Source organism: Centruroides sculpturatus, unplaced genomic scaffold (assembly GCF_000671375.1).
Source record: "Centruroides sculpturatus isolate CEXI.00-Female unplaced genomic scaffold, Cexi_2.0 scaffold204, whole genome shotgun sequence".
NCBI lineage: Eukaryota > Metazoa > Arthropoda > Arachnida > Scorpiones > Buthidae > Centruroides > Centruroides sculpturatus.
In genome coordinates, this window is record NW_019384459.1 from 581,261 (window position 1) to 599,642 (window position 18,382).

At 30.9% G+C, this 18,382-nt stretch overlaps 2 protein-coding genes across 2 annotated transcripts; both read right to left on the minus strand.

Moving 5' to 3' along the window:
• Positions 1–647: 647 nt before the first annotated feature.
• On the minus strand, positions 648–5,358 carry LOC111620772 (uncharacterized protein CG3556-like). The gene is made up of 8 exons (XM_023362772.1): positions 5,322–5,358; positions 4,252–4,371; positions 3,958–4,183; positions 3,635–3,882; positions 2,565–2,737; positions 1,923–2,118; positions 1,671–1,848; positions 648–873 (listed from the first exon to the last, which is right to left on the minus strand). The coding sequence occupies exons 1-8, from the start codon at positions 5,356–5,358 to the stop codon at positions 687–689; spliced, it is 1,365 nt and encodes a 454-aa protein (XP_023218540.1). The 3' UTR covers positions 648–686.
• Positions 5,359–8,402: 3,044 nt separating this feature from the next.
• On the minus strand, positions 8,403–17,186 carry LOC111620749 (uncharacterized protein CG3556-like). The gene is made up of 11 exons (XM_023362747.1): positions 17,165–17,186; positions 16,828–16,925; positions 16,638–16,763; positions 14,755–14,874; positions 14,461–14,686; positions 14,138–14,385; positions 13,068–13,240; positions 12,426–12,621; positions 12,174–12,351; positions 11,249–11,376; positions 8,403–8,935 (listed from the first exon to the last, which is right to left on the minus strand). Exons 2-11 carry the CDS (start codon positions 16,895–16,897, stop codon positions 8,868–8,870), a joined length of 1,533 nt encoding a protein of 510 aa, XP_023218515.1. The 5' UTR covers positions 16,898–16,925; positions 17,165–17,186; the 3' UTR covers positions 8,403–8,867.
• Between the last annotated feature and the right edge of the window lie 1,196 nt (positions 17,187–18,382).

Below are 18,382 nucleotides of genomic sequence, written 5' to 3' on the forward strand. Positions count from 1 at the left end.
CAATATCACCGGTTTAACATTGAAATCCGTGAGTAATATAAAATCGGAGAGCGGAATAAAAATATCAAGTATTTTAACGGATTTTTTAAAACTCCTGTCAACTATACAGAAAACCATCATAAAAACATACAGGTAAATTCTTATCGGTTGGGTTAAGTTATAAATCTACTCGTGATTCACGTAATCGGGCGAAGACGGCCAAATATCTAGCGGGCGGGCGGCTAACAGCTAGGAACCGGTCACGGATAGAATTGGATGCGTTATACGTGTAGCAGCCACCTGAAATCTTAGGCTTCCACCGGCTAAACCGGGTGAGGTTTGTGCTCCGTAAAGCGCGTGCGCGAATCTGGCTTTTTGGATGCTGACGATACAGCGTTTCCACGCCTCTACTCCGCCACTAATATTCGAATATACAATAGCAATCTTATTTTTTTTTTTCACGTGTAATATAGAAATTTGTAATAAGATACATAATGAGGTTATAATAAAATATTGTACAATTATTTTCATATAATTAAAATTAATATGTATTTATTTTTTAGAAAATACAAGGGAAGCGGCGCATCCACCGCTTCTAATGACGGCACGCCACTGGTATAAAGAATGGAGGGAGAGCATAATTCACATAGTTCTAACTACAGATTTTGTGGCCATTCTGAACTTTTCTAAATGTATTGAGATTTAGATCAAATAGAATAAGTAGACAAATATTCGGAGATGGATATAAGAGCATGAATATACTTACATTGCAGTAAAAACGTTTCATTTTCTGAATCTTTAAACAATTGCCAATAATTCATTTCTTCCGGATGATTAAATATCCCAAATATCGAATAGACGTATTTACCCCATGGATAATCGACGTATTCGAAACTGGAAGACATTATAAATACTTTTAAATCCGAAAGTTGCATAAATTTCATTAATTATTACAAGATAACCTGTAGCAATCTGTAAGATAAACCAGAGTTTTGAGTGATTATATGCCAACGTATAATACATAATTACTAGTTGTAATTTATAGCTATTTATTCTATCACACGCATATAAAGTTGTCTCGAAGTATAAAATTTGTTAGCTAATTTTAAAATAATTAAATAAAAGTTCTAATTAATTATATTTATAGAAATATTGTCATTAAGAAAACAAAATTTCCATCTTTGTAAACCAAATAATTTAATTACTTGTTTTTCATTTATCTATAATATGCGTATTATTAAATATAACTAAACGTTTTATGTAATAATATGCATAAAAACTAGCATTAATCGAAGAGAAAAAGTGTAAAATACCTGATACAATATGCCTACATTTAATTATATATATAGGCCTATATATAAAACAAACGGCCCAGATAGAGAGGAATCAAAGAGAGTTTTTTATGAATTCCCGGACAAAAGAGACCCGACAATTTAGTTCTCAATGTATAAAAAAGGATACCAAAGTGATTGGAAAAAGTCCATTTTTGAATAGCCTGGTCCTGATTTATCTTACTCAGACTATAAACACATTTTAATAATAGCTTTATCATTGATAATAATCATTTTTGCTGTGATTTAATAACATTATTTTACATACAAAATTCTCAATTATATTCTAATTGTATTCATAATAAATTATTGTATTTGACAACAATTATAGCATTATGAAAGATTTTTCGTAAAAATTACCTAAATTTATTATCCAATTTTTCAGCTAATTGCATGACTTCAAAAAACGTCGAATTAATGGGTACACTAAGAGAAAGACTAAAACTAATATCTTTGTTCTCTCCAACGAAGATTTTATAATTTACACGATGTTTTTCAATTCTTCTAGATTCAATTTCTCCTTCTATTGTTAAGTTATCTGCAATTGGTTAAGAATAAAGTTACCGATTTGATTTCAAAGCTTTGCAAAGTGAAAGAAACGAGAATACAAACGTGGTTGGTTTATACTGCAATTGAGACTCCCCAAATTAACAAATGTATTCCCATTCAGTATTGGAAGTATCAGATAAGCTGAGAATGCATCTCCGAATGAGCCATCTTCTTTTTGGTGCGACAGAAGGTAATTAATAGCAGCCGTTACATTCCATTCTTTGTCCTTGGTTACTTGGTTATCAATAGATAATAAAGCCTGTTTTGTATTACATCAATATCAGTAACAATTGATAAATATAGAAATAATATCTTAGACACCCCGCTTTTACGAATGATAAATTCTCTATTGTATCATTAATACAACGAAGAGGATAGATTGAGGATACATGTTACATAATTTTTGGGGTGAGTATGTGCTGAACGTTACGGGGAATGGAATAATACAGGAGTTGGAAACTATGAAAAGAGCATCAGATAATTTATGGATAGACTGAGAAGACTCAGAAGATATAAGATTGAGAGATGAAGATAGGTTAAATAAAAAGTGTTTGTTACGAATTAGTGTTGTACAACTCCGAAGATAGAAGAAAAGATGTATTTAGTCAGTATGAATATATGAGAAATATAACTCTCTTCGTGATGATGTTTCATCATCATAAAAGCGGAGATGATTATAATAACTTTATCTTAACAAGAACTTACTTGAAGGAAAAGGGCTGTTGTATGTTTATTACCGAAGGAACCGTCTTCATTTTGTAATGTTGAAAAGATTCTCATCGCTTTATTAAAATCTAAATCGTATTTATGAAGTGGTGAAAATTGCTTCATGCGATTTTTAAGACACAACAATGCCATCAGAGCATATGCTTTAGAATCTAAATAAAAGTTAAGAAGTGAATTACTTATTTGTAAATTATAGTTTAAATATATCATCTGAAAAGTGATTTATAGAAGTTATATTTACATTTACATTTATGTGGAGAATTACATAATAACACTGGTCTATGAATCTATTAATGGGACTCTTCAACATAATATAAGTTATTTTGACAATTTTTCTAGTTTCAACTTTAAAAATTTGACACCTTTTCTAAGATATAAAGTTATTTATATATAAGGAATATCACTGTGATAATATAGATAGGCTTCAAAATGTATTAAAATTAATAAAAACAAACATTAACTACTGCATTCTCGTAATTTTTTGAGAAATTTGAAAATGTATAGGTGAAGAAGGAATAGTTTTATGCCCCTTTTAAATACACGAAAATAGAAATAAAAATTCATTTTAAATAATGTAGTATGTATTATTTGCAATTATTTAATAATCAATCGTACAACCAAAAACGTCGTATTTTAAAATATTGCATGCAAATTAAGATTGTTTTTTCTTAACTTTTCCTCTTCTCAAAGGGAAAAAGAATGCCCTTTCTTCCATAGATATCATGTATTCGGCTGGATTCACAATAGTGACATCCGAGTGGCCGAGGGATTTGCCATAGAATTTACGCTATAAACTAATGCCCTGGTTCAATCCTTGGCCCCCCAGAGCGGTATTCTTAAAATTTAAAGCATTTAAAAACATTTTCCGACAATTTTCTTAAGTTTTGTACGTTGTTTTATCTCATATCTTTCTTTTTGCATCTCTAATTATGAACGAGGGATGTTTCTTCAAAACTAAAAAAAACTGTATGTATTTATTATAAAAATATAATTCATAACTATGTTTTTACTTTAAATATACTCTAAAAAGTAAATGATATATTAATTACCTATCCAGTGAGAGCCTCTTTTAAGAGAGAGATTTTCTAATTTTTTCATTTCATTCGGTGGAATGGTTTGATTAGAATTGCATATTGCCAACGCGATTGCAGGATTCATCGATTCAGACTCTTTAATTCTTAGTTTCAATAAATTCACTAAATCGAATTCTTGAAAATTTTTCGGATTAGAACAAATGGCAAGTAATGAATTAACGAAAGATGCGATTTCATAACTCTTGATGTCTTTCATGTCGTTCCTAGAAACAACAATTTTTTCTTAGATAAAAAATTATATAATTCAACAAATAAAAACGTGTTTTGTATATTATTACAGCAACAGTTGAGAAAGTTGAAGTTTCAGTTGCGTAAACATTAATTGATTCGTTACATTAGCAGAGTTTATGTCGAGTTCTTCGGAAAGACGAAGTGCCACAATGGCCCGACTCGTGTCTTTACCCCAACCCCCATCTAATTTTCTTTGTTTTTTCAACCACGAAAGTGCTTTCTCCTTACTTTCTCTTACTCCAGGTAATTCTTCGACTCTATAACCTTCTCTCACTAAAATGCAATTTAAAATATAATTAAATAACATCAATTAATAATTAATATTTGTATTCGGACTTTACAGCAATTTGTTTCGTCTGAGTTATCCGTGCAGTCCTTATATCCATCGCATGCCCATTTAAATGGTATGCATTTTCCGTTGTTTTTGCAATAGGTTTGATCTTCAGCGCATCCGGGATAATCTGCGAATGAATTAAAGATATAAAAGTGAAATATTTTGAAATTTAATAATTCATTTCTCAATTCAAATATACAGGTCTTTCAAAAAGTGTATTACCGGCTCCCGCAATAAGACAATAATAAATTTTTCTCTAATAATAAATCAACGGGTTCTAGCATAATCGAGTGGAGTTTCCTGCATTTAATTCGGGTTTTGTAACACCTAAATAGGGGTCAGTTCCCCTTAGAAACTCATCCCAACAAGTTCATCTTGGCAGACTATGTTGCTTTATACAAGGGGTGTCCAACCTTTTTGTTTCTCTGGGCCACATTGAAAGATGTCATGAAGTTTTGGGCCACAAGTATATATAATATACTTGTGGCCCAATCCTTAAATATANCCACTAAAGTGAAGTTTTGCAAATGTATTCTGTTCTGAAATAATAGAACCACAGTGAAATAATGGCATTAAAAACATTAATAAAGGAATAAGAAGTATATTATGTCTGCATAAGAATCAGTTTTACAAAGTTTTCATGCCACTACAGGATAAATATAATGCTTCATAATTAACATGTAATCAAGCACCCGTTGGGATAAATATTACATGATGTGGACTGATAAATGACAACAAATTATAAGGAGTGATGAGAAGAAATTCAACATGGACCGGTCAGATGGCTGAAGAAGATATTGACACGATATCTGAATTAATTGGGACGGCAGAAAGATGCTAAAAGTGTTATGGTGTGATCGCATTTAAATGGAGTGGTGTGACAAATTCACCTTTTAACTCTGTTCGTATTATTGCTGTAGGATATCAGCAAGTAGATATGCACCAAATAGCATTTGAAAAAAAAATTGAGAGAAATTTTTCCAATTTCGGCAAGATAATGCTATTTGGGTTATCTCATAACGCAAAATCAACCTGGGATTGGTTTTTGGTAAATGGTGTTCATATTATGGAACTTACCCCCATGTTCTCCTGATGTTAATCCTATAGAAAACATGTTTAGTATTTTAGCAAGGAAAATATGTAGGAATGAGAAGCAATACACAACAGTGGAATCATTAAAAAAGGTAATAACTGATGCTTGACACGAAATCACAGATGAGAAGAGGAAGAATCTTATTAATACTTTATACTTTATTTAAGATACTACGTGTTTAGGCTTTTTCCAAGTATCTGAATACGCGGTTAGTAGTCAGAACATAATACAGAATAAAACAAAAACAAAAATACATAACAGTGCCCAATATTAAACAATGTCAAATAGAATTTACAATGTAATTAATAGACAATGTGAACATATTGTTTAATAACAATAAATAATATCACTTATTTAAATGTTGAAGTTGCTCTATCATTTTGGAATAAGCATAAGTATCCTATACAACATTGTTAAAATTTATTTATATTTTTATCTTATTACTATTTTTTGATAAAATTATTATTATTATGTATATGTAATGTACTGCAGGAATAAAAAATTCTATTTTCGAGTATTTTTATATTCTAAATTTAAATATATATTTTTTTCTAATTGAACTAGTTCAACTAGATATTTCTTGTATCCTTGTTATAATAACCTCAAAATATCAAGAATATATAATGTCTTCAGAATGATGATATTATCTGAATTAGTATTAAAGATAATGATCGGTTGATAGGATAAAGCAATGATGGGTGATTTGTCAAAGGAGATGCCTCCTTCTATGGGAAATTGACCCTATTTAGGTATTAGGCAGGTGAAAAAAACTCGGAAAGCTTTACGTGGCCATCCTGTTGGTTGAATGCGAACCCGCGACTAACTACCAGGTAGTCGTTGGTCTAATGCTTCTACTCATTCGACCAACCGGTGGTCCATTCAATGTCGAAAATTCATGACCTTTTATATTTAAAAAAACTGTCAATTGACAACAGTAATTCTAATTTTTATATACCTAATAAGCTAATACTAAATGTAACAATAACCTGTTCTTTTTACCTCTTTCTCACTTTTGCAACCAGAATCAATTATTTATCTAGATATGTAAATCCATCAACTTGTACAAATTTTTGTCTGTTTTTCTTTAATCTACTTCAATTCAGAATACTTTCATTTTATTGGCATTAATCTTTATTTTTATATTACTCGCAGTTTCTTTCTGGTTTCTTTAACATTTATTTCGAGTCTTTTTTTTTATTTTTTTGCAAGAAAAGCCATATCATCGGCAAATCTTAGAAATTAAGAGATAAGAATGGTGATATTAAACTTTTTCCAGGCATTGAGAGAGCAATAAACAATGGAAATTGTAATGAAAAATGAAAGAACGTAGTAATACAGGTTGGATATATTTTGGCATCTATCTTTATTTTCAGATGAAATAGTGATTAGTTAAATTTGATGTATAATATAGTTGAACCTTGTTGAATGTTTTATAATTGTATTACAACGATCAAGATGGAGATTTACGGGTTTTTGTTTGCGTTCGTAAAGGAAAATTCGTTTTATGCCTGTATTAGCGCCGCTAATAGCTTTTGTTCGATATTTCAGATAATTTATCTCTTACTCCAGTTTATTTTATAGTTAACAGAGGATATTGGAAAAGAAACTGGAAGTCTAAATTTTCAATTATTAATAATAACGGAATAATTGAGCGGAGCGTAAGCAGAGCTCTTCATAAATCAGAAAGTCTTTTGTTTGTGATCGAAGTTTAAAGCGACGATTAAACATGATTCTTTTTTGCAAATGTGTATAACTCGACAAGGTCAATGTCGTTACGAAATCAGAATTTTGAAATTCGATCTACGGACTGAGATATTCGAGGTCAAATTTCGTCACTTAACGGGCCGATTGGCGGATTTAAGTTCAAAGCGACCGCACGACCACTAAAGTGAAGTTTTGCAAATGTATTCTGTTCTGAAATAATAGAACCACAGTGAAATAATGGCATTAAAAACATTAATAAAGGAATAAGAAGTATATTATGTCTGCATAAGAATCAGTTTTACAAAGTTTTCATGCCACTACAGGATAAATATAATGCTTCATAATTAACATGTAATCAAGCACCCGTTGGGATAAATATTACATGATGTGGACTGATAAATGACAACAAATTATAAGGAGTGATGAGAAGAAATTCAACATGGACCGGTCAGATGGCTGAAGAAGATATTGACACGATATCTGAATTAATTGGGACGGCAGAAAGATGCTAAAAGTGTTATGGTGTGATCGCATTTAAATGGAGTGGTGTGACAAATTCACCTTTTAACTCTGTTCGTATTATTGCTGTAGGATATCAGCAAGTAGATATGCACCAAATAGCATTTGAAAAAAAAAATTGNCCGCGACATCCTACAGCATTAATACGATTAGAGATAAAAGCTATATTTGTCATACCACCGAAAGAAATGGCTATTTATGTGGCAAAATAACAGGAAATCGGATACCAGTTAGACAATTGGGCCATGGAGTGATTGATTACACGATAAATATGAAGCTCTATATTTATCAATTTATCCAATATTAAGCTATATATTTATCCAAAACATTTTGTGTCTTAATGGGAATCAGTTGCTTCTTATTCCGTTATTAATTTCATTATTTCATAGTGGCTCTATTATTTCAGAACATACTGCATTTGCAAAAATTCATGTTTAATGGTCGTGTGGTTGGTTTGAAGTTCGATCACAAAAAACTTTCCGAGTAATGAAGATCTCCATTTCGCTCAAAAATTGCAAAGTTAGAATATGTAGTGTCAGTCTCACACATTATATTTAACACTAACACGGATTATATACCATAATAACATACTAAAACTTGCAAAGCAGACAAGAAGATTGTTAACGAAAAACAAAAAGAGATATAAATAAATAAGTTTATTTATATATACTAAAAAATAAAAATGGAAAAACTGGAATAAAGAAATGTCTTTAATAAATTACTATTATGTCATAGAAATTACAAATTAATATTTTAAACAATTAATAACATAAAGAAGTAAATACCTAAGAGTAATTACATAGTTTCTTACACCAACAATAGCTTTAGTGATGTGTATATAGAATGGCCCAAAAGTTGGTTGCCTAAGATTTTCTAGACTAGAGATTTAGCAAGTTTTGCGAAATTTATAAGAAACTAAATGCTTGTGCCTGGCTTTGCTTGTACTTTTGAGAGAATAGGGATTGTTGAAGTCGGGTTGGGAGAGAGTAATTAAAAAAAAAAAAAAAGGGCCCTAGTAACTAAAATTTACATCTATTTACAATAATAAAACTGCAAAACAAAAATTGCTTGGGCTTAGGTTAAAAAGGAATTGGGACTTACAGTAGTTTTTCTAGACTATCAAAGAATATTCATTCCAAATTTGGTGCGGATACGTTGAACGGTATAAAACCTTTTACATAACATACATGAATATTGTGACTTTTTGGATCTCTTGTGTGTAAGTTTAAAAATTCGAAACTCTCATTAGTATATTTAGCAAACGAAGTAGTTAATGTCAAAGACATTTAGAATTTTGCACGATATATTTAATCAGCTATTGATTTATACCAGTAAATGTAAGTCTCCTCTTTTCCAGGAATCATTTTATCAGGTGCTGGAAAAATTTAAAATATAAATTAGAAAATTATATAAATAATCAATATATATATATACATACTAAATAAGTATTTAAAAACTAATTCTATATGTAAATAAATAGACTAATATCCTTGACTATTGTATTTCACCATTTGCTTCCGGAATTATGAAAGAGGAACTTATTCTTAATTGCTGTTTATAGTAATTGAGCATCTATAAATAGTTATTGGAGACTTAGCAGCAACTTTCAATCGTCAACAAGAAAGAATATACACAAAAAGGTATGGGAAAAATTAGATAATATTTGTTTAAAGCAGTGGCGTGCCGTGACATCTGATGATAGGGAAGCTGTGTTTTTATAAGAAGCCGACTTCCAGGGGCAATCAGTTAATTCTTTCTTTAAATGTATTTTTAATAGATTATTTATCTGACGTACTTAATAAATAAACAAGTTCAATATAATTACCTCTGTTATTAGATCCAAAAACGCAAACGAAACAAAACGCAAAAACGAAAAAAACTGCATCTGCATCTTGCACGTCGCTTTCTCTTAACAATTCCATTGTTACGTAACACTTCCATTGTTACTTAACACTTCCATTGTTGATGGAAGTGTTAAGCCTTAATCCTGTCCCTCTCCCCCGTGGGGAGGAATTTCGAAAAATCTCTTCTTAGTGTGCATTTTCGTGACGTACCCTAACTGTGTACTCCTAATTTGGGCTCTGCACTTATTATTATTATCATCAACCCGTCTCGATTATATATATAGATATAACTTTGTAAAGAAACGTACATAAAAATAACATAAAATATTCTTTACTCTTTAAATCTTAACCACTTAGTCAAATAGCTCCCTACGAGTGGAATCAGAGACGGTCCTGCTAGGTGTGCGGTGCGTACATGCACGCGGGCTGCCAAATCCCGAGGGTGCCCATACCGGTCAATGTCAAATGCCTCTTTTGTGGCATCACTAATATACCTCAAAAGACGCGACAGGGCTCTTATAAATTTTAAACGTTTCTCACCATAGCTGTAAAAGTCTAAATATCTTAAACTTAATAGATTGTCCGTTGTTTGTTTTCTAACTAATTCGTTTTAGGATCAAGTGTCCTGAGAAATTTCCAAAATTTACAACTTTTCGGTCACTCTCGTCGAACTGGAAAAATGTCTGTCTTTATTACATCTAATATTTCGAAGAAATCAGTTCCACTGTACTCGGCTATAGATTGGTTCGGTTAGGCTTTTGTTTAAGTAAAATTTCGTTGGGGTTTTGTTTATGTCCCCAATTCCCTAATCGCTTAATTATTTAACTACTTCTTAAGTAGGAATAAGTCGAAACCGATTACTTTGTACTCGAATATTTGTAGTCTCGGGAAAAAGTGGAAAGACAAATTTTTATGACAACGGATACATAAATCGTAAATTTAAGGAAAATAAATTCTAGATGTACCTCGTGCATCTCTCTCATTCATTAAATTTAGTTGTTAATTATGCTACCAAAGTAACAGTTAATTTTTTAACATTATACAAGAATTGTACACGTTTTTTCTATATATCCCCTTAAAGACGGGACCTACGAAATTGCAATATCACCGGTTTAACATTGAAATCCGTGAGTAATATAAAATCGGAGAGCGGAATAAAAATATCAAGTATTTTAACGGATTTTTTAAAACTCCTGTCAACTATACAGAAAACCATCATAAAAACATACAGGTAAATTCTTATCGGTTGGGTTAAGTTATAAATCTACTCGTGATTCACGTAATCGGGCGAAGACGGCCAAATATCTAGCGGGCGGGCGGCTAACAGCTAGGAACCGGTCACGGATAGAATTGGATGCGTTATACGTGTAGCAGCCACCTGAAATCTTAGGCTTCCACCGGCTAAACCGGGTGAGGTTTGTGCTCCGTAAAGCGCGTGCGCGAATCTGGCTTTTTGGATGCTGACGATACAGCGTTTCCACGCCTCTACTCCGCCACTAATATTCGAATATACAATAGCAATCTTATTTTTTTTTTTCACGTGTAATATAGAAATTTGTAATAAGATACATAATGAGGTTATAATAAAATATTGTACAATTATTTTCATATAATTAAAATTAATATGTATTTATTTTTTAGAAAATACAAGGGAAGCGGCGCATCCACCGCTTCTAATGACGGCACGCCACTGGTTTAAAGAATGGAGGGAGAGCATAATTCACATAGTTCTAACTACAGATTTTGTGGCCATTCTGAACTTTTCTAAATGTATTGAGATTTAGATCAAATAGAATAAGTAGACAAATATTCGGAGATGGATATAAGAGCATGAATATACTTACATTGCAGTAAAAACGTTTCATTTTCTGAATCTTTAAACAATTGCCAATAATTCATTTCTTCCGGATGATTAAATATCCCAAATATCGAATAGACGTATTTACCCCATGGATAATCGACGTATTCGAAACTGGAAGACATTATAAATACTTTTAAATCCGAAAGTTGCATAAATTTCATTAATTATTATAAGATAACCTGTAGCAATCTGTAAGATAAATCAGAGTTTTGAGTGATTATATGCCAACGTATAATACATAATTACTAGTTGTAATTTATAGCTATTTATTCTATCACACGCATATAAAGTTGTCTCGAAGTATAAAATTTGTTAGCTAATTTTAAAATAATTAAATAAAAGTTCTAATTAATTATATTTATAGAAATATTGTCATTAAGAAAACAAAATTTCCATCTTTGTAAACCAAATAATTTAATTACTTGTTTTTCATTTATCTATAATATGCGTATTATTAAATATAACTAAACGTTTTATGTAATAATATGCATAAAAACTAGCATTAATCGAAGAGAAAAAGTGTAAAATACCTGATACAATATGCCTACATTTAATTATATATATAGGCCTATATATAAAACAAACGGCCCAGATAGAGAGGAATCAAAGAGAGTTTTTTATGAATTCCCGGACAAAAGAGACCCGACAATTTAGTTCTCAATGTATAAAAAAGGATACCAAAGTGATTGGAAAAAGTCCATTTTTGAATAGCCTGGTCCTGATTTATCTTACTCAGACTATAAACACATTTTAATAATAGCTTTATCATTGATAATAATCATTTTTGCTGTGATTTAATAACATTATTTTACATACAAAATTCTCAATTATATTCTAATTGTATTCATAATAAATTATTGTATTTGACAACAATTATAGCATTATGAAAGATTTTTCGTAAAAATTACCTAAATTTATTATCCAATTTTTCAGCTAATTGCATGACTTCAAAAAACGTCGAATTAATGGGTACACTAAGAGAAAGACTAAAACTAATATCTTTGTTCTCTCCAACGAAGATTTTATAATTTACACGATGTTTTTCAATTCTTCTAGATTCAATTTCTCCTTCTATTATTAAGTTATCTGCAATTGGTTAAGAATAAAGTTACCGATTTGATTTCAAAGCTTTGCAAAGTGAAAGAAACGAGAATACAAACGTGGTTGGTTTATACTGCAATTGAGACTCCCCAAATTAACAAATGTATTCCCATTCAGTATTGGAAGTATCAGATAAGCTGAGAATGCATCTCCGAATGAGCCATCTTCTTTTTGGTGCGACAGAAGGTAATTAATAGCAGCCGTTACATTCCATTCTTTGTCCTTGGTTACTTGGTTATCAATAGATAATAAAGCCTGTTTTGTATTACATCAATATCAGTAACAATTGATAAATATAGAAATAATATCTTAGACACCCCGCTTTTACGAATGATAAATTCTCTATTGTATCATTAATACAACGAAGAGGATAGATTGAGGATACATGTTACATAATTTTTGGGGTGAGTATGTGCTGAACGTTACGGGGAATGGAATAATACAGGAGTTGGAAACTATGAAAAGAGCATCAGATAATTTATGGATAGACTGAGAAGACTCAGAAGATATAAGATTGAGAGATGAAGATAGGTTAAATAAAAAGTGTTTGTTACGAATTAGTGTTGTACAACTCCGAAGATAGAAGAAAAGATGTATTTAGTCAGTATGAATATATGAGAAATATAACTCTCTTCGTGATGATGTTTCATCATCATAAAAGCGGAGATGATTATAATAACTTTATCTTAACAAGAACTTACTTGAAGGAAAAGGGCTGTTGTATGTTTATTACCGAAGGAACCGTCTTCATTTTGTAATGTTGAAAAGATTCTCATCGCTTTATTAAAATCTAAATCGTATTTATGAAGTGGTGAAAATTGCTTCATGCGATTTTTAAGACACAACAATGCCATCAGAGCATATGCTTTAGAATCTAAATAAAAGTTAAGAAGTGAATTACTTATTTGTAAATTGTAGTTTAAATATATCATCTGAAAAGTGATTTATAGAAGTTATATTTACATTTACATTTATGTGGAGAATTACATAATAACACTGGTCTATGAATCTATTAATGGGACTCTTCAACATAATATAAGTTATTTTGACAATTTTTCTAGTTTCAACTTTAAAAATTTGACACCTTTTCTAAGATATAAAGTTATTTATATATAAGGAATATCACTGTGATAATATAGATAGGCTTCAAAATGTATTAAAATTAATAAAAACAAACATTAACTACTGCATTCTCGTAATTTTTTGAGAAATTTGAAAATGTATAGGTGAAGAAGGAATAGTTTTATGCCCCTTTTAAATACACGAAAATAGAAATAAAAATTCATTTTAAATAATGTAGTATGTATTATTTGCAATTATTTAATAATCAATCGTACAACCAAAAACGTCGTATTTTAAAATATTGCATGCAAATTAAGATTGTTTTTTCTTAACTTTTCCTCTTCTCAAAGGGAAAAAGAATGCCCTTTCTTCCATAGATATCATGTATTCGGCTGGATTCACAATAGTGACATCCGAGTGGCCGAGGGATTTGCCATAGAATTTACGCTATAAACTAATGCCCTGGTTCAATCCTTGGCCCCCCAGAGCGGTATTCTTAAAATTTAAAGCATTTAAAAACATTTTCCGACAATTTTCTTAAGTTTTGTACGTTGTTTTATCTCATATCTTTCTTTTTGCATCTCTAATTATGAACGAGGGATGTTTCTTCAAAACTAAAAAAAACTGTATGTATTTATTATAAAAATATAATTCATAACTATGTTTTTACTTTAAATATACTCTAAAAAGTAAATGATATATTAATTACCTATCCAGTGAGAGCCTCTTTTAAGAGAGAGATTTTCTAATTTTTTCATTTCATTCGGTGGAATGGTTTGATTAGAATTGCATATTGCCAACGCGATTGCAGGATTCATCGATTCAGACTCTTTAATTCTTAGTTTCAATAAATTCACTAAATCGAATTCTTGAAAATTTTTCGGATTAGAACAAATGGCAAGTAATGAATTAACGAAAGATGCGATTTCATAACTCTTGATGTCTTTCATGTCGTTCCTAGAAACAACAATTTTTTCTTAGATAAAAAATTATATAATTCAACAAATAAAAACGTGTTTTGTATATTATTACAGCAACAGTTGAGAAAGTTGAAGTTTCAGTTGCGTAAACATTAATTGATTCGTTACATTAGCAGAGTTTATGTCGAGTTCTTCGGAAAGACGAAGTGCCACAATGGCCCGACTCGTGTCTTTACCCCAACCCCCATCTAATTTTCTTTGTTTTTTCAACCACGAAAGTGCTTTCTCCTTACTTTCTCTTACTCCAGGTAATTCTTCGACTCTATAACCTTCTCTCACTAAAATGCAATTTAAAATATAATTAAATAACATCAATTAATAATTAATATTTGTATTCGGACTTTACAGCAATTTGTTTCGTCTGAGTTATCCGTGCAGTCCTTATATCCATCGCATGCCCATTTAAATGGTATGCATTTTCCGTTGTTTTTGCAATAGGTTTGATCTTCAGCGCATCCGGGATAATCTGCGAATGAATTAAAGATATAAAAGTGAAATATTTTGAAATTTAATAATTTAATAATTCATTTCTCAATTCAAATATACAGGTCTTTCAAAAAGTGTATTACCGGCTCCCGCAATAAGACAATAATAAATTTTTCTCTAATAATAAATCAACGGGTTCTAGCATAATCGAGTGGAGTTTCCTGCATTTAATTCGGGTTTTGTAACACCTAAATAGGGGTCAGTTCCCCTTAGAAACTCATCCCAACAAGTTCATCTTGGCAGACTATGTTGCTTTATACAAGGGGTGTCCAACCTTTTTGTTTCTCTGGGCCACATTGAAAGATGTCATGAAGTTTTGGGCCACAAGTATATATAATATACTTGTGGCCCAATCCTTAAATATATTTGTATATTTAAGAATTAACATGTCTAGATTATAGTAATAAATATTAAATCTTTATCACGAAAAAGGATATTTTAAAAAATTACTTCTACAGACACTTCCAATTTTTACTTAGAAATAAATAAATTCATTTCTTATAAAGGAGACAAACAAAAATTTATGTGAAAAACACAAATATTTGTTTTATTTTGGTCTCTAATTAATAAAAAATGACAAAACACTATTTTAAAGTGCATTTTTATTCGACTAATATATTTATAAATAAGATGTAGCCCAAAAAGTAGCCAATGCACCAAATAATATTTTTTACGCCAAAATAAAAAAAGGATAGCCAAATTTGGCGCAAAGTAGCCAAATCATGCAACACTGGAAGGAATACTAAATAAAGCCGGAATTAGACTCAGAGGATTATAGACTCAAATGCGGGGAAAGGAGAGAAAGGACAAAAGATAAAGAAGTGAGGAAGGTTGGGAAATTATGGGTCCATATTTGCTTAACAGAAAGTCTATGTAACCTTTCTCACTACTTTTTATCTTTTGGCCTTACTATCCTTTCCCTGAATTTGGGTCTATAATTCTTTGAGTCTCAAGTTTAGCTTTATTTAATATTCCTTCCTCATTCACACATTTCCAAGTATTTGAAGATATTTCCTTTCCACTCAAAAATTAAATATGTATAAAGGTTTACGGCTTTGTAAAACTTCTTTTTTTGAATTTATGCCGTTGAAATAAATAAATAAAATAAAATAAAAAAATTTGTCAGTTTTGTTTACAAGTTTATTGGGCCGCATTGGAACTTGCCTTGGGCCGCATGCGGCCCGCGGGCCGCGGGTTGGACAACCCTGCTTTATACCATAATACCACCAATACTGTGCAAAATAACCGAAATTCTCATTTATATTCGACTTAAATACGATAGACAGAATTGATTTTTAATGAATTTTAAAACAGCAATTTGTTTACTTGCGATTATGTAATTGGATAAAATAGCTCATTTGTAAATATACCGGTAAAATGATATTTTTTACCGATATATTCTGTAAAAACATAGGTAGACACATAATAATTTTTTAAAGCCTAATATTTGCATTTTTCTTTATTAAACACAGAAGCGACAAACATTTTATTTAACCCTCAAAAAATGCTAATTATTGATATAATCGATCCTTTTTTTATCGCTTTCTTACATCAATATTTAGATTAAATATATTACTGTTACAAGGTAATATAACTTTTATAATTTAAAATAATTTGGCAGCCTTAATGAAACTTAAATCCCGGTTATGCAACGTTTTCAGAAATACTCCATGCATCTTTTTACGAGTAAATATTAATTAATTTTAAAACACAAAAGAAAACTTAATAACAATAGAAACATACGTAAATCACAGTGTCTTCTATCGCTATAATCACTGCAACGACCGCTATAATGGCTATAATTGCACCAATGACTTTTACTGATGCATGCTTCATCATTACATTCAAATTGGTCGTTTCGACATCTTCCTGTAAATTTATATAAAGTAAGTAATAAAGAAATATTATGTAATACTTTAAACACTGTACTTACTTTCAAATGGAACTGCATATGTTTTACTAAACACGAAAATTAATGCATGAAATAATATTAAACTCTTCATCTTCGTTGCCAATTACGAAGTAAAATGGCTGAAAACGAAACTAAAACTTATGAAATATCAAGACAATATTGATCAAGTAAATAGAATACGAAGCGCGCAACGCTTCTAATCAATAATCTAATCAATAAGAAAAGATGAATTTTAAAAAGAGAGTAAACATTTACTTTAAATACATCAATTTTTTTTTCTTAAGAGAAGTCACTAAAATACCACGCTATAAGCAAAATATAAACCGAATTATAGACAAAAAGTCATGGGACTACTTACTGTCTGCATCCTTGAATTTGCTATTGCTTCAGCCTGTTTCAGTCGCGTAATAGTACATTGTATACGGTGAATGTATGCAAAACTAGTCAAGGCCTACGCATTGTACTAGTAAATGTGTACTAGTAACTTAGGCCTCTCTGAAGACTTCATTCTGTTTCTTCTGTACCTTCGAAACAGAAGCACGTGGTATTTACTAACACTAAAATGACTAGATCTTGAAATTAAAAAGCGGGACATTAGACAGGGCACGAGTCACGTCATCTACTCACGCAGTCTACCATGTGTCGGCACCAAAATCTAATCGTCAGTAATTGGCGCGCTTTTTCTCGAAGAAAAGAATCCGCTGATCTCGATCCGCTAACCTTCGCCTTAATTAAAAGTAATTTATTATATTTTAATAATTACATAATGTTGCTTCTCGATACATTAATACGTGATTCGCAGTGGCGTGCCGTCCTTGGAAGCGGTGGAAGCGCCGCTTCCCTTGTATTTTCTAAAATATAAATATATATATTGTGCGATTATTTTCATATTTTAACGTATTTTAAATTAATTAAAATTAATATTTTATTATAACCGTATTATGTATCTTATTACAAATTTCTATACTACACGTGAAAAAAAAAACGATAGGATTGCTATTGTATATTCGAATATCAGTGGTGGAATGGAAACGCTGTACTGTCGTAACCGGGTCAGCTTCCAAACAACCAGATTATACGCTTGCGTTTTACAGAGCACCAACCTCACCCGGTTTAGCTAGTGGACACTACACATACAACGCTTCCAATGATTCTATCCAGGACCGATTCTGGGATGTTAGCCGCCAGCCTGCTAGATATTTGGCCGCCCTCGCCCGATTACGTGAATAACGAGTAGATTTATAACTTAACCCAACCGATAAGAATTTACTGGAATGTTTTTATGATAGTTCTGTATAGGTGACAGGAATTTTTAAAAACATCCATTAAAATATTTGATATTTTTATTCCGCTCTCCCATCTTATATTACTTACGGATTTCAATGTTAAAACAGTGATATCACGATTTCGTACGTCCCTTCTATTGGGGATGTAGAAAAAAACGTGTAGTCTACAATTCTTGTACAATGTTAAAAAATTAACTGTTATTTTAACAGCATCATTTACAACCAGATTTAATAAATAAGATGCATAGGTACAAAAAAGCTCTAGAATTTATTTTCCTTAAATTTACGAT

Coding starts and splice junctions, on each gene's coding strand:
- LOC111620772 (XM_023362772.1), bottom strand. CDS start 5,358: ATGTTTTCTATAGGATTAACATCAGGAGAACATGGGG. Junction 4,184..4,251: donor CTCAGACGAAACAAATTGCT/GTAAAGTCCGAA, acceptor ATTGCATTTTAG/TGAGAGAAGGTTATAGAGTC. Junction 2,738..3,634: donor AAGAGGCTCTCACTGGATAG/GTAATTAATATA, acceptor ACTTTTATTTAG/ATTCTAAAGCATATGCTCTG.
- LOC111620749 (XM_023362747.1), bottom strand. CDS start 16,897: ATGAAGAGTTTAATATTATTTCATGCATTAATTTTCGTGTTTAGTAAA. Junction 12,352..12,425: donor TTGCAGTATAAACCAACCAC/GTTTGTATTCTC, acceptor AACCAATTGCAG/ATAACTTAATAATAGAAGGA. Junction 8,936..11,248: donor TGAAACGTTTTTACTGCAAT/GTAAGTATATTC, acceptor AAATTTTTCCAG/CACCTGATAAAATGATTCCT.